We start from the raw sequence: 21931 nt of genomic DNA, 5'->3' as shown, positions 1-21931 counted from the left end.
TGGAAAACAGTTTAGCAACTTCACAAAAAGTTAAAAATACACCTATCATGAGGCGCAGCCATTCCACTACTAATTAACCAATAGAAAGAAAGCATATGTTCACACAAAAACTTAAACACCAATGTTCATAACAGCTTTGGTTATAATCACCAATAACTGAAAGCAACCCAAATATCCCAAAATGTGATATATCCCCAAAATAGAATACTCAATAATAAAAGGTAACAAACTACTGATACACAAAAAAAATCATAGATGAGCTTCGAAATACACTGAGCAAAAGAAGCCAGATAAAAAAGCGTACATATTGTGATTACATTTATATATAAAAGTGTAGAAAATGCAAACAATTTATAGTGATAAAAACCAGATTAGAGGTTGCCTCAGTACCAGACTAAAGGGAAGTGCTAAGGGAGGGAGAGATTACAAAGGCAAATGAGAAAATGTTTGGAGGTGACTGATAAATTCATTATCTTAACTGCATGATGATTTTAAGGGTAAATACATTTGTCAAAACTAATCAAATAGTATAATTTAAATTGCAGCTTATAATCCATCAAAGTATACATTAATAAAGCTATATTTTAAAAGTCCAACTACAAATGTAACTTTTTAAGTGGGAGGACACTACTAACTGCATTCAATTCCAAGTACCCTAAATATCTGTTTAATTTTACAAATTATTAGGTTAAGTGCATTGCTTCTTGCTTAAATGAAGTTATTTTTCAAATTTGTTACACCAATTAGCAACTAAAGCCAGATCCTCTATGAAGGAAAAATTGGGCAAACCATTAGACTGAATTAGCTTGGTAAAAAGAGCTAAGATCCTTGGTTGGACATTGAATGGATCTCTCCCTCTAATTTCCAAACATTTGGTTCGAAAGGCATAATCTAATTATGTCTATAAAATCTATGCTGAAATATTAATTTTTCTAATTTTCAAAAACATATTTACTCTTTACAAATGACGGTAACAGCTATAACAACACTGTTACCATCTTGATGTGTTTGTGCCGACACTTTTAGCTCTGGGAGCTCCCTTTCCAATGATCCCATTCATAGCATCTGTATTTTAAAATGAATTATTTAGGAATGCTTTCTTTTTATTGGCTTCTTTCTCACTAGTATCTCTTGAATTTATAAACACAAGAGGAAAGAAAAGATATAACCACATTTTTTTTGCTGATCTGTTCCTATTCTTTTATTTTACTTTATTTAAATTCAATTAGTTAACGTATAGTGTATTATTAGTTTCAGAGGTAGAGTTCAGTGATTCATCAGTTGCATATAACACCCAGTGCTCACTACATCACATGCTTTCCTTAATGCCCATCACCCAGTTACCCCATCCCCCCACCCACCTCCCCGCCAGCAACCCTCAGTTTGTTTCCTATGATTCTTTCACGCTTTCTCTTCCTTTTTTTTTTTAATTTTATTTATTTATTTGACAGAGAGAGAGAGACAGTCAGCGGAAAAGGGAACACAAGCAGGGGGAGTGGGAGAGGAAGAAGCAGGCTCCCAGCAGGGCAGGGAACCCGATGCGAGGCTCGATCCCAGGACTCTGGGATCACGCCCTGAGCCGAAGGCAGATGCTTAAAGACTGAGCCATCCAGGCACCCCCCTTCTCCCTCTCTGATTTTGTCTTGTTTTATTTTTCCCTCCCTTCCCCTACGGTCCTTTGTTTTATTTCTTAAATTCCACATATGAGTGAAATCATATGATAATTGTCTTTCTCTGGTTGACTTATTTTATTCAACATAATACCCTCTAGTTCCATATACATTGTTGCAAATGTTAAGATTTCATTTTTTGATGGCTGAATAATATTCCATTGTGTGTGTGTGTGTGTGTGTGTGTGTAGATATATGTGTGTGTGTGCATGTGTGTGTAGATGTGTGTGTGTGTGTGTGTGTGTGTGTGTGTGTGTGTGTGTGTGGAGATATGTGTGTGTGTGTGTATACACACACAATCTTTACCTGTTTTCCATAGTGTAGCTATTGGGGACATTGCTGCTATAAACATTGGGGTGCAGATCCCCCTTTGGATCACTATGTTTGTATCCTTTGAGTAAATACCTAGTAGTGCATATGCTGGCTCCTAGGGTAGTTCTATTTTTAACTTTTTGAGGAACCTCCATACTCTTTTCCAGAGAGGCTGCACCAGCTTGCATTCCCACCAGCAATGTAAGAGGTTCTCCTTCCTCCACATCCTCACCAACATTTGTTATTTCCTGACTTGATATAACCACGTCTCTTTTTTCAAGATTTTATTTATTTGTCAGAGAGAGAAAGAGAGTGCACACACGCTAGCAGGGGGAGCAGCAGGCAGAGGGAGAAGCAGACTTCCCGCTGAGCAAGGAGCCCAATGTGGGACTCGACCACAGGGCCCCAGGATCAGGACCTGAGCCAAAGGCAGATGCTTAACTGACTGAGCCACCCAGGCATCCCCATAACCACATTTCTTAAATAGTTATTTCCTCTCCACTATTTAACCAGCAGCTATCTAGATATTCTGATCTATTTATTTTAAAAGTAAAAATCCAGGTAGTAGAAATCATATTTTGATAAGTTATAAACTGTCATTCTCATTCATCTTTAGTCCTTTATTCTCTTCCCACTCTCTTTAGAATTTGCCACTTCTGGCACATGCCCCATACACAAAAGCCACAGTCAATGGATTTCCATTAAAAAAGCAAAAGGAGGGGCGCCTGAGTGGCTCAGCTGTTTAAGCGTCTTCTTTCAGCTCAAGTCAAGATCCCAGGGTCCTGGGATCTACCCCAACATCTGGCTCCCTGCTCAGGGGGGCAGCCTGCTTCTCCCTCTCCCTCTACTTGTGCTCTCTCTATATATATATCAAATGAATAAATAAAACCTTTAAAAAATTTTTTTAAAGTAAAATGAAATCTTATTGCTTAGTAATGTTTGATAGTCCCAAAATACAATCAAGAGATATAAATACCCTTTAAATAAATACACCTTTAAAAAAGGTGCTAATAGAGTGCCACTTTAATAAACAACAAAAAAAATCAAATATACAAATACATGTAATATCTGGTATTAATTTTTTTATTTTATTTTTTTTAAAGATTTTATTTATTTATTTGACAGAGAGACAGACAGCCAGCAAGAGAGGGAACACAAGCAGGGGAAGTGGGAGAGGAAGAAGCAGGCTCCCAGCGGAGGAGCCTGATGTGGGCCTCGATCCCATAACGCGGGATCACGCCCTGAGCCAAAGGCAGACGCTTAACAACTGCGCCACCGAGGCGCCCCTAATTTTTTTATTTTAAAAACACTTACTTAGATAGTATAATGCTAAGCAAAGTCAGTCAGTCAGACAAAGAAAAACACCATATGATTTCATTCATATGTGGAATTTAAGAAACAAAACAAATGAGCATATGTTAAAAAAAAGAGAGGCCTACCAAGAAACAGACACTTAGCTAGCAAGAACAAACTGAGGGTTGCGGGAGGGGAAGCGGGGGGGGGGGGGGGGGGGGGGGGGGGGGGATGGATGGGTTGAATAGGTGATGGGGATTAAGGAAGGCACTTGTTCTGATGAGCACCAGGTGCTGTATGTAAGTGCTGAATCACTTAAATGGTACACTTGAAACTAATATTGCACTGTATGCTGACTAACTGGACTTTAAATAAAAACTTTTAAAAAACTTGCTTTGAAAAAATAAATAAAAAAACACTTGCTTTGGTGAGGGAGGAGGAGGAAGGAGAAGGACAAGATGGAGAAAGGTAAAAAGGAGAAGATAAAGTAGCAGCTTAGACTGAAGCTCCATATAGCCCAGGGCATGGACAATATAAGTAGCCAATAAACTTTTGTTGAATAAATACATAAATGAGCAAGTCTGATTTTACTACCATTTAGTCATCCATCTCCACTTTAGTTTACTAGCATCACAGCCACCTTATGGCTTTTTATTGTCTCTTGAGCAGCAAAAAGCGAAGTTTGAGATTCCTTCAAATCTAAGGGATGTATTATGGTCAATTAAGCAATTTTGGTTAGTAAATTTAAGAAAGAGAATATATATTCAAGGATAATATTGTTTAGTCAAAATAAAATCCTGGGGGCACCTGGGTGGCACAGTGAGTTAAGCATCCCACAGACTGTTGGTTTTGGCTCAGTTTGTGATCTCAGGGTCATGAGATCGAGCCCTGCATTGGGCTCCGGCTCAGTGTGGAGTCAGCTTTCTCTCCCTCTCCCTCTGCCTGTCTTCCCCCCAATCCTACCCCCCTCCCCATGCTCGCTCGCTATCTCTCTCTAAAATAAATAAATAAAAGCTGTAAAAATATATAAATACATAAAATCCTAGTTCTATTGCTTTCAGATCCATTGTGAGAAGCACCATCATTTTAGACATAATAAGGTTTATGTGTACCAACCAGAGACTAGTCATGAATCCGCACAATGTCTAGACTATAAAATACAGAAAATTATATTTCTATGTATATAAAGTAACTGATTACCCAAATAGGTACATATACCATGGAAAATATATATTGTGGGTATATTTACAAATTACTTAATGATGAAGTAAAAATAATTAAACTTTCCAGTAACACAAACTGGTATTTTTGATGTGCTTAAGATTTAAGCGATTTCCACTCTAAATTTCCTCTGAAGCTAGATAAATAGTATACTTTTAGCAAGTCCTTTTTCCATAGCTAATACAAGGATAATATTTGGTTCAGTGTCTGTCTAAATTATCACAAACTGAATTTTCACAAGATACAACAAACATGTTAGGACTATGTTTGAATTACATCACAAAGGCCCAAGGTTTGGATGTTCACTTACCTCGTACTTTAAAATATTTTACATGGTTTGCCACAGCCTCTGTCACACTTTCACCTGGACAGGTTTTCACACCATTAGGAAACAGAATAGATCTCCTTCTTCTCAGCAACCACTGTTTCTCAATTTCTCTGTGGTCCAGAGGTAGTTTCTTTTCAGTAGAAAGAGAAGTATCTGTGGATTCTGAGTCAGTCAGGAAAAAAGGAACTGCACGCTTGGGTTCTTGGATATCTTCTAAAGACATGTAGGTTTGTGCTACAGAGTGAAAGCATAGACAAGTCTTCTGATAATGAATGAAAACACAGTATGAAAGGTAACAAATAAAAACTGACTTTTGTGCCACATTTCGATTTCAAAGTCATTGCTCAGATTATAGACATGCATGCCTAAAGAGGGGAGGAGTGAGCAGTCCATTTTTTCTCCATCCAACTCCTACTCCTTTATTTCAAGATTCTTAGTTATTGAAAAAACTATATATCCAATTGCAACACGAGAAATAAGAGGAAGTAAGTCCGAAGTACAAATTACTAAAGAAGAAAACCAAAATTATTAGAGAGATTTTAAAAGTTTAAATGAAGCAATACCAAAGACTAACAGCATTTGATTCAAATTCTTACAACAGTCATATCAAATAATGTTATTTTTAAAGAGAATATACTACAAATATAAGGACAAATAAAAATAATATAGATTTTTAAATACCTGTTAATGATGTAAGGTTTCCTTCTATCACGACAAATATCAAAATACCCAGAGAAATCTTCCCAAAATGAGGAAACATAATCATTTGGGCCAAAATCAAAGGAATGAGGAGAAGCCAAAATCCTTAACTTGAGCACCCAAAAAGACTTAAAACTTCCAGTAACGAATTATTATAGGAAAGGTCTAACATTTAAAAGTTTATGTTTATAGAGAACTGACAAACATTACAAAACCATTATAAATTAGCTTAAATAAAAATGGTGTCCTTTCAAAATACCTCTCACTTCTTTTCTGAAATAAGCAGCACAGCTTTGAAAGCAGAAGAGATAAGCTAATTAGAACAGATTGGGGAGAGACAATTTCTTTATTCTAATCTAGCCAGCTAAGCTCTTTACAGACGCTTTCTTTGCCTTTAACAAGCAGTCCACTTAAAAACAATGTTTCACATATAATTCACAGAGTTTTACAATTTTTCTGAATCTGTTCCTTGAACCTGATAGATTCACAAGTTCTCTGGGTTCTTCTAGGGCCTGTTTTGTTTTGTTTTTTTAAGGTTTATTTATTTATTTTGAGAGAGAGAAAGAGTGGGGGGGGCGGCGGCAGAAGGAGAGGAGTCTCAAGCAGTCTCCATGCTGAGTGCAGAGCCCAATGCAGGGCTCAATGTCACCACCCTGAGATCACGACCTGAGCCAAAACTAATAAGAGTCAGAAGCTCAACCAACTGCGACACTCAGGGGCCCCTAGGACCTATGATTTGTAAGCATAAGATTTATAAGCCCAGACTGACTATACCTATCTATTTCAGAAATACAGGGCTAGGTACAAAACTAGCTTTAGCTAGTTTTCCTGGAACTATTTCTTGTTGGCATAGTTACTGTCATGTAAATTTCTCTCCTTGATAAAAAAAATTGAAAATCAGGGAGGCCTCGGTGGCTCAGTCATTTAACCGTCTGCCTTCAGCCCAGATCATGATCCCAGGGTCCGGGGATAAATCCCGCACTGGGCTCCTTGCTCAGCGGGGAGCCTGTTTCTCCCTCTGCCTGCTGTTCCCTTTGCTTGTGCACGCTGACAAATAAATAAAATAAGAGAGAGAGAGAGAGAGAGAGACAGAGAGAGAAAGAAAGAAAGAAAGAAAGAAAGAAAGAAAGAAAGAAAGAAAGAAAGAAAGAAAAAGAAATTTGAAAATCTTTGGTTATCACCACTTAACATCTTCTCCCTTATATATAAAATGGGATAGGAAAGGTAAAGCTAACTCATGATAGAGCTGTTGTGAGGATTAAATTAGTTAATATACGGAAAATGCTTAGAATAGTGCCTGGTACATACTAAGCATACAATAAAAATGATAGCCACGTGACAACTGTGTTGCTACATTAGCTATTACACATGAGGCCCAGTGTGTTTATGTACAAGAGGAACTCCTAACCAAGAAAGGTTATCTTTTACCACAATGGGACCAGATAAAATTCTGTGTAGTAGGACAGTTGTTTTTATCAAATAAACCTAGTAGAAAGCAATTAAATTAGTCAAAGCCCCTGGGAAAGTTAGGATTTACTATCAAATAGCACTGGATTTACATCTTGTCATGTACCTCTAGTGAAGTTCTCTGAAGAAAAAAAAAAAAATGTTTTGTAAAGATCTAAAGCACATTTCTCTTGAGAATCCGAAAATAGCCCTGACCCCAATTTCTTCAGCCCCCAAAAGGGATGCACTCAGTTGTAAGAGAAGAGACCAGCTGGGTGGGTGTAGACTATACCAGCATGAGGAAGACTGATACCCACAAAAACTTGCCTTTTAATGGCCTCTGGGCAAAGTTTCCAAATTTCCACAAGGACAAGTTCAGTTACAAGAGACTCTACAAAAGGAAGGAAAAGCTTATGTTCTCCAATAAAGTTTTATACAGTTCTGGTCAAGCAGGCCTTCAGAGTATGCATGTCTACTCACAGTTCTCCCAGACCAAACATAGTTCAACAATTAGAGGTCATTTTCACAATTAAAAAAAAACTGAATACAAATGACATTTCACATTTATTTTAGCTCAGTACATTTCCAAAGAAACACTACTGAAAGAAAGAAAATCCAAGATAATTTGCTATGAAGTAAAGGCTTAAGCTTGGTGTTAAGCCAAAAGCAATTACAGCATAAAAGAATAATTTTATATGATTAAAAACTAGGTGACACTGGAAAGATGAGGACAGCACATAGATTGGAACAAGATTAGAAAGGGCTTTGTACAACAAGAGCCCTACTTTTTCCCATAACATAAAAAGAAAACAAGCTGATTATAAGAGGCATTAAACTTTTTCTATCCTACTTAAAGTGATAAGACAGGATTCAAAAAAAAAAAAAAAGCTACTACTTTTTTTTTTCCCAAGAGTTGTAAATTAAAAGTAGTATTATCTTCTCTGGGAAGACTTTCCCTGTCCAGTGACAACTCTCTTACTACCTTTCTACCACCTCTTGCTCACACACACACGCACACACTCATACACGCACACACGCACACATACACATATACACACACAGAGAACTAGGATGAACTCCCTCCTGAGCTCCCAAGAAACTCTATTACAGTTTTTACTAGGAATATTAAAACTATTAATATGTCCATTTCTCCCGTTAGACTATAAATGATTCAAGAATAAAAGCTGCAGTTCATTTTTTTATACCTAGCAAATTGCCTATTAGTAGATGCTCCAAAAATGTTTCCTGAATGAACAAATTAACTATATGCCTGTTAAAGGAGAAAGAAAAATTAATCTAAGCATCAGTTATAAGATATGAACTAGAAATCATAAATTTGAACATTTATTTCTAAGAATGGTTCATGTTTCTTAAGAAAAATTATACCCTAATTTAATGAATTGGAAACATGTTTAATATAAAATGTTGATATTCAACACATTATTTCCACATGAATTTAGGAAAATGAATTTTAAACAATCTTCAAAACATGATAAAGGACAGTGGTACCTTTGAAAAACATACAAACAAAAAAGTTAAGAAGTCACAAGAAGATGTATTACATACTTGCTTTCCCAAAATTAGATGTACAAAATAATTAATAGTCATTTTAAAAAGTCCCCTCCCATACACACACAAATTGGGAATGAAAACATTTAATTATAACCATCTTTATAAGAAATCTCCAAAAGACAAATATCTTTAACAATATAAAGATGGTGACAAGATTAACAAAAACTGAAAAACACTGAGGCTTAACTGACAACTTCGAATTCACATGATTTTGAAATAAAATGTTCCAACTTTTAGCTTTACCTTAAATTGCCTTTGCTTCACTTTTTATAAAGCCTTTTGCTTTATATACAGTTAACAATATAAGTCCAAGAGACGCTTAAACAGAAGATTAAAATAATACTCTTAGAAAACAGGTTTCTTATCTGAGAAAATACAGTATCATTGTCCCCTCAAAATTTTCCTGATAACATTAAAAGGTTGTGAAGTCCTTAATCATATAATACCACCATCATCACATGAATTCAAAACTGTTACCTGAACATTTAATAAAAACTTATGCTCCACGGGGATCATAGGTTTCTAAAAACTACGATTTAAAAATATAAAAGCAATTCGAGCAATCTGGCTTTGCAGATGAATAACGGGTAAACAGAGCTGTAAAATTATATATTTAATTCTAACAATTAATAAATAAGATTTTGAGGGTATTTTTTAATTAAAGTTATGAGGACATCAATTTTATCTTCTATACTTACAGAAACTGTGTACATACATTCTAAGATATCAGAATAGGATGGAAGTCAATATTGATAAAGCTATACCTCAAATAAACTAAGTTGAGCTACATACATAACTTTTAAAAACCTATTTTGGACAGTTAAAAGTTTTTTGTTCCAAATTTCATTCTGAATGAATGAACTAAATTCTCAGATCCCCACATATGACATCAAAAGAAAAAGAGGACATATAACAATTACAGCAGAGTAACAGTTCCATTTAGCAATTGAGAAAAATAAGCTGCGCTTTGAAAGAGTCAATTTTTATCATCTTCCTAACATCATGTCTTCTTTTACACTATACAGAAGGGATGCCGTAAATGGCATTTTCTGAAGCCTTAATACTAAACTCTTCTTTTAAAAAATACACAGTATTCATACTGCATGCTTGAGCTGCAAAGAATAGAATTACAATATAATGTGACTTGTCAACAAACTTGACAAGCACTGGGGCTGGCACCAGGGAGGACCTAACTCCCCTCAACTCCCAGTTATATGGAAGTACAGATCACATAGTTTTATCATCTACAAAAACATTCCTACATTTACATATGCTATTGCATAATCAGAAGCATATTTAATCAGAAAAATATCAAATATTTATGAAATTTTAATTTCTATCTAATAAGTTTATCTATACCACCCCCATTTTCCACGGCATCTATGAGATCTCAACAATCTAATCATTTATCTTATATATTTCAGATACTGTTCAATGACTTATAAAACTACCACACGTTATTTTCTTCTCTGTGAGCTGACTAACACGAATGCTGGTAAGCGGCTTTCCAGTAATCTTACAGAACATCTGTGTCATGTTTGTACGGATTAACTAGCTACTGCTGCCCTTCTGTTGCTGTAAATGAAGTTTCAAAATGAGCTCTCGAATATCTTCCCGTTTGGTCTTTATTACATGACGAGGAAACCATTTCTCCAAATGAATTGGAAGTTCAAAATTAACAATAGGATCCTAGTGAAAGAAAAGAAAGAATACAATCACTTTAGCAGTACAATTCAAATTTGTTTTAATTTCATTTTATAAGAAATGAGAAACTGCTAACTTTTTAAAATAACAGCTTTACTGAGATATAATTTATATACTGTAATTTACCTAAGCTATGTATTACCATTCCTCCCCAATTATACCAAAAGTTCTAACTGTATACTATAACCCTTATGTGCTGAAAGAACCTTTAGTACCAGTCAAAAATACCCTACTCCTGTACCCATTTTCATAACACCACACCAAAAAATGGGGCTGGTTGCCAGACAACCAACAATGCAATTAGCGGGTTGGAACTTTCAGTCTCACCCCGCTCCCCCGACCTCCAGAGAGAGGAGAGGGGCTTCACAAATAATGCTGGTAATGACTGAAGTAATGAGTGGACAGTTTAAAAAGCAAAGAGTGATTCCTTTTAAAACTTCCTCCTCAATACTGCTACCTATAGTATCACTGATGAGCTAGAAAATAACACTTGGGCTCATTATTGTATTTATCTAGCTTATGGTTTTCTGAGATTCTTGAATATATGGGCCTTTTATTTTTTTAAGATTTTATTTATATATTTGAGAGAGAGGGAGAGAATGAGCGCTCTCACAGAAGGAGAGTGAGAGGAAGAGTGAGCGAGAGAAGCAGACTCCCTGCTGAGCAAGGAGCCTTATGCGGCACTGGATCACAGGACCCTGAAATCATGACCTGAGCCAAAGGCAGATGCATAACCGACTGAGCCACCCAGGTGCCCCCAATATATGGGTCTTATAGTTTTGAAATTTTTTCTTCAAATTTTTGTCTGCCTTTCTCTCTCTTCCAACCTAATCCTTCTGGAACTCTAATTACACGTAAATTAAACTTTTTCACTTGTATCACACTTGTCTCTTATATTCTGTTCTTTTTTTTCTCTTCGAAATACAGTGGAATTCCTTCTCTTGCCCTTTTTTTTAAAGTTCTAATGCTGTCTTCTGCTATATCCAAGTCTGCTATTAAATCCAACCAGTAAGTTCGTTTTTCTTTTACTTTTAAATTTTTATTTATATTCCACTTAGTTAACATACAGCATAATATTAGTTTTGTATGTAGGATTTAGTGATTCATCACATACATACAAAACCCAATGCTCATCACAACAAATGCCAGTAAGTTCTTAATTTCAGATATATTATTATGCATTGGGCTCTAGAATGTCCACTTGATTTTTTTTAGTAGATTCCATCCCTATCCATTTTGTTCATCTTTGACTATTTTCTCTAACATATTACTCAAATCATTTTAAAGTTCTTGTCTGTTAAATAACTCCAGTATCTGGATTATATGTGGTCTTATTTTTTTTTTCTTTCTTGATTACCTGTAATATTTTCTTGGTTCTTTGCTTACCCAGTAATTTGTGATTATATGCTGGTAATTGTGAATAAAATATTTATTTACACCTTTACATACCTTAAAGAAGCTCTCCACATATTGCAGTAAATATACTCCACAATCACTGCTATTATCTTGTTTAGGAACTTTAGGGCATAGGTCCACCATGTTTGTTTTGCTGAATTCACGATGAGTTTTTCTTTTAACTTCCCACTCTACCTCTAAATACCTTGAATCATCAAAAAGTACAGTGATTCTAGTAGAAATCCCTTTATTTTTATTCAACACAAAGATGGAAAAACATTTGCTGCCAGATGTGTTGCCTCAAGTCAAATTTCTAAATTTAACAGTACAAATTATAGTATGTGAGGCTACAAGGGTTACTACTTAAAAGAAAATCATCTGAGTTTCAAACTAAAATCTAGATTTTTTTCAACAACTCAACTTCATAACTCACACTTACAAACTCACTTATATTAGGAAGTAAACTAATAAATTATTTTAAAACTTAGTTGCTAGCTATTTCCAGATCCTATAGTAAATTACAAAATTATACACACACACACACACACACACACACACACACACAATAAAAATGTGAAAAAGTTCTTACTTTTTCTAAAATGATACTTTTGATAACCACTAATATCTGCAATGCTTTGTAAAATTACACTTACTGCTCAGTTATGAATACAAATTCCAAATTTGCTTTCAATATATCCAAGTTAATATTTGAGAAATATTAATACTTGGATATTAACATACAATAGGGGATATTTATTATTGATTAGATTTGTAGATGTCATCTAAATACATAATAAAATATAATTCCTGATATAGTCTTTTTAGTAATTCTTACAGTAGCTTCAAAATTATTGAGATTTTAGATAACAGAGTGAGGGTAAAATTGTTATTACTTACTCTCGTAAATTCTGAACAGTGTTTTGTATAGAAGCAGCTTTCAAGGAATCTAGTATGAGAATGCATGGCCTATGAAAAGCAAAAGAAAAAATCAAGGTATACATATCTGCATATGGAGTAAATTTAAATATCTGAAAAACTATTATTACAGCATGTACCTACCTTTTACACATTTTCTTTGGTACTGATGTATTCATCTCAGTGCTCTGAAATAACAGGAATTTTTATGACTTTGCAATTAAAACCAGTTTGAATAAATTAATATGCAGTTACTCTTTAAAATGTCTGAAATACTCTGAAATTAAAATTTCAAGTAAGAGCTCCTTTCATCATCTAAAGTGAGCCAACATCATTTTTTCAGAAATTCACTGATTTATTTTCTTATACTGGTGATACAGTATCTTATACACTTTTCCATGTGGCCTCAAGAAGTTACAGAACTTTAACATAGCCTAAAAACAACCTAGAATTTTAGTTACGTCTATTCAGAGCTACCATCTTAAGCAAAGATAAACAAGTTAATTTAACCTACCCTTACATACATTTTCTAACTCAACATATGCCGGTGGACACAAATTTGAGAAACAACAGATCAAACTTAAGCAGATTTCTTTAATAAAAAACTTTCCAGCACCTTTATTATTCTAATGTAACAGTGAATCTTTAAGAGGAATAAGACAGGGTTTACCCAACTTACCTGACCTTACAATCCTTTTATCATAATCTGCATCTTAGAACAAGTGTTCCAAGGAACCTAATTTGGAAGCCTTTTTTTTTTTTTTTAAGATTTTATTTATTTATTTATTTGAGAGAGAGAGAGACTGTGAAGTGTGGTTGGGGGGGCAGAGGGAGAAGGAAAAGCAGGCTCCCTGCTGATGAAGGGCTCAATCCCAGGACGCTGGGACCATGATCCGACCCGAAGGCAGACACTTAACCAACTGAGCCACACAGGTACCCCTGAGAAGCCTGTTTCTATAAGTAAGAGAAACTCCCCTATCATGTCACTGTTAGTGAGAAAAGGAAACTTCCTTCCTTCTGCCCACCTAATACCAGTAAGAGTAAAGAAAAAAACCTATGCCAGGATAGCAAGGCTGCTGCTCTCTGTACCTACCAAAAAAAAAAAAAAAAATCACTAGGTGGCTACTTTAGTCAATTAAGACACCAAATCTAGACCATGCATACCAGTTTGGAGGTCCATAAAAGAAAAGGTAACAAAACAAAAAATGTGGAGGCTAAACAACATACTACTAAACAACCAATGGGTCAACAAAGAAATCAAAAAGGGAATTAAGAAAATACATGGAGACAAATGAAAATGAAAACACAATAGTCCAAAATCCTTGGGATGCTACAAAAGCAGTTCTAAGAAGTTAGTTTATACCGATATAGGCCTACCTCAAAAAACAAGAAAAATCTCAAATAAACAATCTAACTTTACATCTAAACTAAGTAGAAAAGAAAAATCCAACAAAGCCCAAATCTAGAAGGAAGGAAATAATAAAGATCAGGGTGGAAATAAATGAAATAAAAACTAAAACAAAAAACAATAGAAAAGATTAATGAAACTGAGAGCTGGGTCTTTGAAAATATAAACAAAATGATAAACCTTTACGCAGACTCATCAAGAAAAAAGAGGACTCAAATAAAATCAGAAATGAAAGATGAGAACACCCAAGAAATACAAAGGATTATAAAAACAACTATGAAAACTTACATGCCAACAAGTTGGACAACCAAGAAGAAATGAATAAATTCCTAGAAACACACAATCTTCAAAAACTGAATGAGAAAGAAACAGAAAATCTGAACAGACCAATTACTAGCAATAAAACTGAATCAGTAATCAAAAAACAAAAAGTCGATAACCAGATAGATTCATAGATTCTACCGCACATTTAAAGAAGAGTTAGGGGGCGCCTGGGTGGCTCAGTCAGTCAAACAACTGACTCTTGGTTTTGGCTCAGGTCATGATCTCAGGATCTTGAGATCAAGCCCCACATTGGGCTCTGCACTCAGTGTGGAGTCTGCTTGTCCCTCTCCCTCTGCTTCTCCCCCTGCTCTCTCTCTCTCTCTCTCTCTCAAAAACAAATAATTTTTTTAAAAAAATAAAGAAGAGTTAGTATCTATCTTCTCAAACAATTCCAAAAAAAAATAGAAGAGAAGCTTCTAAACTCATTCTACAAGGCCAGCATTACTCTGATACTGAAACCAGACAAAGACACTACAAAAAAAGAAAACTACAAGCCAATATCTCTGATGGACACAGATGCAAAAACCATCATCAAAATATTAACAAACTGAATTCAACACTACATTAAAAGAATCATTCACCTCAAGTAAGTGGGATTTACTCCAGGTATGCAAGGATGGTTCAGTATCCACAAAATCAACCAATGTGACACATCACATTAACAAATTAAAGGACAAAAACCATATAATCATCTAATAGATGTGGAAAAAGCACTGGACAAAATTCAACATCCATTCATGATGAACACTCTCAACAAAGTGGGTTTAGAGAGAACACAGCTCAACAACATCATAAAGTTCATGTGTGACAGCCCATAGTTAACATCATATTCATGGGGAAAAGCTAAAAGCTTCTCCTCTAAGACCAGGAACAAAGATGTCCACTCTCACCACTTTTATTCAACATAGTACTGGAAGTTCAGCAATCAGACAAGAAAAGAAATAAAAAGCAACCAAACTGGTAAGGTAGAAGTAAAACTGTCACAATATGCAGATGACATACTATATATAGAAAACCCTAGAGACTGCATCAAAAAACTATCAGAATTGATAAATGAAATCAGTAAAGTTGCAGGATACAAAATTAATATACAGAAATCTCCTGCATGTCTATACACTAATAACAAAATAGAATAGAAACTAAGAAAACAATCCCATTTACAATTACACCAAAACAAAAAACCAAAAAACCTAGGAATAAACCGAGAAGGTGAAAGATCTGTACTCTGAAAATGTAAAATTGAAATTGAAGACAAATAAACAAATGGAAAGATATACCATGTTCGTGGATTTGGAGAATTAACATTGTTAAATGTCCATACCACACAAAGTAATGTACAGATTCAACGCAATCCCTATCAAAATACCAATAGTATTTTTCATAGAACTAGTAAAAAATAATCCTAAAATTTGTATGATGCCACAAAAGACCCCAAATAGCCAAAGCAATCTTGAGAGAGAAGAACAAAGCTGGAGGTAGCTCAACCTCAGATTTCAAGCTATACTACAAAGGTACAGTAATCAAAACAGTATGGTCCCACCACAAAAAGAGACACACAGATCAATGGAACAGGAGAGACAGCCAGGAATAAACCCGCACCTATATGGTCAATTAATCTACAACAAAGGAGGCAACAATATACAATGGGGAAAAGACAGTCCCTTCAATTAAATGGTGTCACAAAAACTGGACAGCAACATGCCAAAGAATGAAACTGGACCACTTTCCTACACCATACACAAAATTCAACTCAAAATTAAAGACCTAAATGTGAGACCTGAAACCATAAACCTACTTCAAGAAAACACAGGCAGTATTCTTGGACATCAGCCTTAGCAACATTTTTTGAGATTTTTCTCCTGAGGCAGTGGAAACCAAAACAAAAATAAACTATTGCACTACATCAAAATAAAAAGCTTCTGCACAGCAAAAGAAGCCATCAACAAAATGAAAAGGCAATCTAGTGAATGGGAGAAGATATTTCCAAATATATATCTGATAAGGGTTAATATCCAAAATACATAACGAGCTTATGCAATTCAACACACACACAAAAATCCAATTAAAGATGGGCAGAGGATCTGAACAGACATAAGAAGACATACAGATGGCCAACAAACACATGAAAAAAGTTCAACATCACTAATCATCAGGGAAATGCAAATCAAAACCATAATGAAATACCACCTTACACCTGCCAGAATGGCTTAAATCAGAAAGACAAAAAATAACAAGTGTTGGTGAGAACATGAAGAAAAAGGAATCCTCATAAACTGTTGGTGAGAATATAAATTGGTTTACTACAGCCACTGTGGAAAACAATACGGAGCTTCCTCAAAAAATTAAAAAGAGAAATATCATATGATCCAATAATTCCACCACTTGGTATTTACCCAAAGAAAGTGAAAACGCTAATTTGAAAAGATATGTGCACCATTATGTTTACTGCAGCATTATTTACTTTCAATAGCCAAGATATGGAAGCAGTCCAGGTGCCCATCAATAGATGAATTGATACAGATGTGGTGTACGTACACACACACACACACACACACACACACACACAGAGGAGTATTAGTCATTAAAAAGAATGAAATCTTGTCATCATTTGCAATGACATGGATGGAGCTACAGGGTACTATGCTATGAAATAAGTCAGAATGAGAAAGACAAATAGCATAAGATTTCACTCATATGTGAAATTTAAAAAAATAAATGAATAAACAAACAAAAAGCAGAATCAGACCTATAAATACAGAGAACAAACTGATGGTTGCCAGAGGGGAGGAAGGTCAGGGGATGGGCGAAATGGGTGAAGGGGGAGTGGGAGATACAGGCTTCCAGTTATAGAATAAATAAATCACAGAAATAGGGGCGCCTGGGTGGCACTGCGGTTAAAGCGTCTGCCTTCGGCTCAGGGCATGATCCCGGCGTTCCGGGTTTGAGCCCCACGTCAGGCTCCTCCTCTATGAGCCTGCTTCTTCCTCTCCCACTCCCCCTGCTTGTGTTCCCTCTCTCATTGGCTGTCTCTATCTCTGTCAAATAAATAAATAAAAAATCTTTAAAAAAATAAAAAAATAAATCACAGGAATAAAAGTCACAGCGTAAGGAATATGGTCAATGATACTGTAATAGCACTATATAGTGACAGATGGTGGCTATGCCTGTGGTAAGCATAGCATAACATTTAAACTTGTCAAATCTCTATGTTGTACACTTGAAACTAATTTAACACTGTATATCAACTAGACTCAAATAAAAAGAATATATATATATATATATATATATATATATATATATATATATATATATATATAGCTGTTTAGGTGCTGATTACACTAAGCTAAAAAAAAATGCTGACATAATGAAGAATAAAAGTACATCTAAAAAGGAACCAACCAAAATGACCAAATAAATTACTGAATAAACAAATCAAAAAAGTTTAAGTAAGCTAAACAAATGCAAGAATGATAATTTCTCTTATTCTTTCTCCTATTCCCATAAAATACATCAAAGAACCATAAAACAGCACAATTTATCATGGCCCAACAATATCCATCATAGTCCACACCTCACTAGGCTCTATTTTACAGATAAAATTATTACATTCAAGAGTTTTCCTTCTTTTATATCTAAAAGAACATACTTACTTGGGAATCCTCTGTGCCCAAAGACAGTGCTGAAGTACTATGTAGATCATTATCTAGTTAGAAATAATAAAGCAGTAATGAGTGTTTATGTCTAATGCAAAATATTTAGATGTGGTTTGGGCCAGTATTAATGATAATGGCTATTAGTAATTCTGCTTACTGTTTATACTATAGATATAAAACACGTAATTTTCATTTTTTTCTCAAAAAAGTAGACTTATTTGCTTACTTAAGATTTGGGTTATAACAAGAAAAATCATTGAAGAATTTTAAGAGACCTGATATTACCTAGCCAGTTTACTAGTGTTAACAAAAACTGTGTTGATTGATGTTAAGAAAAAAACACCAGATTTCACCACCAAAAAACTCTTAAAATAAATGAATTCAGTAAAGTTGCAAGATAAAAAATTAATATAGAGAAATTTGTTGCAGTTCTATACACTAATAACAAGTAGCAGAAAGAGAAATTAAGAAAACAATTCCATTTACAATTGCACCAAAAAGAATAAAATACCCAAGAATAAATTTAACCAAGGAGGCAAAACTGGTCTATGCTTGCAGATCCATAACATGAATTCCTAGTCATGTTAGCAAGATTAAAAAAGTGCTACAACAAAACTTGACATAACAGTATAACTTAAGAATTACATCTGGCTATACATGAAGTTAGGCATCTATCATTAAAATTTCAGATTTCTTATTTTTTCTTCTAATAAGTTTCATGATAAAAAAACTATACTATCTTTTAACTTCATATTGTTCACTATAATCATTTCACTGTTGTCATTATTAAAAACACTATCGACATTAAGTTTATCACCCGTTGTTTTGTTGTCATGTTGAGACTGCTGAACTTGGGAGTGCTGGGATACAGTTTGTGGAAAATCTTCATATATAGCTTCTTCTAACCATGGAAAACAAATGACTGCAAGGTACCAGTGAGAGCTGTTGAAAAAGAAATACAATCTTAAAAACACAAAATCTAAACAATGCAGAGGAATGTGTTCCAGACCTACAGCTGAGAAAGTGGGTCATAACAAACTTCATACCAATTCCGAAGAAGCCCACTGTAATACCTGACACAATATGGAATATACATTCCAAAAGTAAATAAGCAGTGAGACTATTTAGGGTAAAATCTGAGTTATTTCAAATTTATTTACTTTCATCCAATCAGTGTTTCCTATTGAGGAACTGTTTTAATAAATAGACTCACAGTATCACCTTTTTTCTATTTGTGCTTCAAGAGCTTGTTCTCGTTAATATTTTAAGATTCATCCTAAAATCTTTTGATCTTCTATTCAGAAAATCTTTTGAGTCCAAGAAAGAAAAATTCAATGTCTCAGTCAATACAGTCTTGTGGGCATTTGTCATTTTAGTTTTTTCACTATATTTACAATATAACCACGTCAAACCAAAGTCTAAGATACGTAACTCAATAGTTTTAGCCATTTCTTTGGAAAAAATTAAAAATAATACCTAGAATTTACATACCCATACTTTTTACTGATTATTAACCTAAGAACACACAAAATATTTTTTTCCGTACTCTCCAATTTTGTTTTTAAATAATATGAAATACTCACGACTCATTTACAGGCACAAAAATGTAATCTTTGTTAAAGATGTTTATGTGACGAGTCCATGTTCTTACTCTTTTATGTCTTCTCTGTGCCATTCTGAAAATATAAAAGATATTTTACATATAAAAAATTTAAAATTTAAGATACAGGTTTCAAGAGTCATTTTTATACGCTGAAAAATGCTAGGTTCAGTTTATTTAACCATTCTCTTTAAGATAAATAATATTTAACACACATTAAGATATATAATACTCATCACTTTTCATTAACTCCTGTTTGTTCTTACACCTAATCACTGTTTATAAACAATAATGTCATAGAATAAAAGCAATTTATAAAATGTTTTATAGATTCCAAAAGCAGTTCAGCAACTAAACATAAACAGCTATTCCTATTTACTCAATTTAGCTCCATGTGGACATGATAAAACCTTAAGAGAATCATCTAAATGTTTTATCTGTGATGAGGGAGGCGTTAAAATATACACACCATTCGTCCATCTTTCATTTTATTTCTTCAACAATAGGTTCCTATGAACAATTAACAAAAATCACCCACACCACCTTTAAGGAATTTACAAAATAATGAGGGCAGAAAACAACTACAACAAATAACTAAAATATAAGTGTCATAAGAAATATAAAGGAATTACGTTATAGCATTTAGAAAAGCCACCTAGAAAACAATTGGGACACAGAAATAATTTTCTTTATCTTATCAGGAAAACTAAGGAAGGAAGATATCAAACCAAGTTTGAATATCAAAAAAAATTCAGGAAAGGGGTGGTATTTAACAGTGACATAAAAGAGATGGTATATGACTTCTGGCTCAGTCAGTCCCTTCAGGAACCTCTTTTTTTTTTTTTTTTTTTTTTAAAGATTTTATTTTTTTATTTATTCAACAGAGACAGAGACAGCCAGCGAGAGAGGGAACACAAGCAGGGGGAGTGGGAGAGGAAGAAGCAGGCTCCTAGCGGAGGAGCCTGACGTGGGGCTCGATCCCGGAACGCCGGGATCACGCCCTGAGCTGAAGGCAGACGCTTAACCGCGCCACCCAGGCGCCCCAGGAACCTCTTTTTTTATGCACAGAATGAAACAAATCATTAAGTTCTTTTACATTTATTTTTTTAAAGTTCCAAGTAATATAGGAAACAGACATCTCTGCCCCACCCCCATTCATCTGAATATCTAACCAAACTCACACAGATAAATATTAGTAAGAAGATGGAATATAGAATGAGCTGGAAAAAAAGTGATAGAAATTATAGACACTATGTAGATTAGCTTTATAAAATAATCTAAAGTCCCATGTTTACTGAATTTTCTTATTTCAGAACAATCCAACCATTTCAGTGATTATAAACAATTATTTTCAACTAGTAAATAGCCTATTAATTTGTATTTCCATTTGAAAATCTTAAGGATAGGGGCGCCTAGGTGGCTCAGTCAGTTAAGCATCTGACTTCAGCTCACGTCATGATCTCGGGATTCAGGGATTGAGCCCCACTTCACATCCAGCTCCTCACTCAGCAGGCAGTCTGCTTGTACCTCTGCTCATGCTCTCTCTCTAATAAATGAATAAAATCTTTAAAAAAAACACAAAGAAAATCTTAAAGATAGAGACCTGGTTTTCTTTTGTTTTGTTATGTTGATGTTTGATTTCCTGATTATGCTAACCTTATTTGATTGCTAACATATGAGGCACTGGATGGGGCAAGGAGAACAGGAGAGAATTTGGGGAACACAATATAATCTCTTATTCTCAGTTCCTAACTCTTTAGAAAATCTTCAATTAAATGTCTAACAGTTTCTCCCCATTCAGTAAGATTAATTATTATTCTCTTGAGTTCCTAGTATGTTCAAGCACCGAGCAAAAGGCACTATGGATACAGGAGAAAATAAGACAGATGAAGTTCATGACATCATGATGCTTAACTGTAGGACAAGCAAACAAAACAAACAATTAGAGATCATGTTATTAAACAAAAAAGTGCCAGGAGAAGAAATTTCATCAGAAAATAAGAGCTTCACATATTTGAAAATTGAAAGGAGGTAGGTTGAGCTTAATGAAGTAGGATAAGTGAGGGGAAAGAATGTCATGAGATGTGTTTAGGGAAATGGACAGAAGCCAGATCTGTCAGCATCTCATAATCCACAGTAATGAGTTTGTGAATCATTTAGTCTGCAATTTCCTAACACTAGTAGTTTAAGCTTCTTGCTGGAGATTTATTTACCATTAAGGTTTATATCCCTTACCACCATTATTCTGGGCTTTTTATTTTTTTACTGATTTATAGAAATTCTTTGTGTGAATACTAATTACATATGTATCAGGCCAAGCATTAGTATGAGTTTTTGTCTGTGAGAGACATACACACAGACACACACACAGTTGACCCCTGAACAATGAGA

General features: G+C 34.6%; 2 protein-coding genes across 6 annotated transcripts in view; both read right to left on the bottom strand.

Moving 5' to 3' along the window:
- IMPG2 (interphotoreceptor matrix proteoglycan 2) overlaps positions 1–5853 on the bottom strand; it is a 78847-nt gene extending 72994 nt beyond the window's left edge. The window contains exons 1-2 of one of the 2 annotated variants that reach the window (XM_044381655.3): positions 5506–5853; positions 4807–5058 (exon numbers count right to left, since the gene is read on the bottom strand). In XM_044381655.3, the coding sequence (XP_044237590.3) occupies positions 4807–5058; positions 5506–5590 (337 nt within the window). In that variant the 5' untranslated portion in view covers positions 5591–5853. Of the gene's footprint in view, positions 1–4806; positions 5442–5505 lie in introns of those variants that run through there. The other variant, XM_026492347.4, reaches the window with a different exon arrangement.
- Positions 5854–8335: 2482 nt separating this feature from the next.
- Positions 8336–21931, bottom strand: part of SENP7 (SUMO specific peptidase 7) — a 142641-nt gene continuing 129045 nt past the window's right edge. For all 4 annotated transcript variants that reach the window (XM_048215236.2, XM_026492361.4, XM_048215235.2 and 1 more), the window contains 7 exons: positions 19524–19616; positions 18758–18882; positions 17938–17990; positions 12700–12743; positions 12538–12606; positions 11695–11845; positions 8336–10230 (listed from right to left, as the gene is read on the bottom strand). In XM_048215236.2, coding sequence (XP_048071193.1) covers positions 10093–10230; positions 11695–11845; positions 12538–12606; positions 12700–12743; positions 17938–17990; positions 18758–18882; positions 19524–19616 — 673 coding nt within the window. In that variant the 3' untranslated portion in view covers positions 8336–10092. The remainder of the gene's footprint in view (positions 10231–11694; positions 11846–12537; positions 12607–12699; positions 12744–17937; positions 17991–18757; positions 18883–19523; positions 19617–21931) is intronic.

This window comes from Ursus arctos, unplaced genomic scaffold (assembly GCF_023065955.2).
Source record: "Ursus arctos isolate Adak ecotype North America unplaced genomic scaffold, UrsArc2.0 scaffold_4, whole genome shotgun sequence".
Taxonomy (NCBI): domain Eukaryota; kingdom Metazoa; phylum Chordata; class Mammalia; order Carnivora; family Ursidae; genus Ursus; species Ursus arctos.
This window is presented reverse-complemented; position numbering and strand designations above follow the sequence as displayed.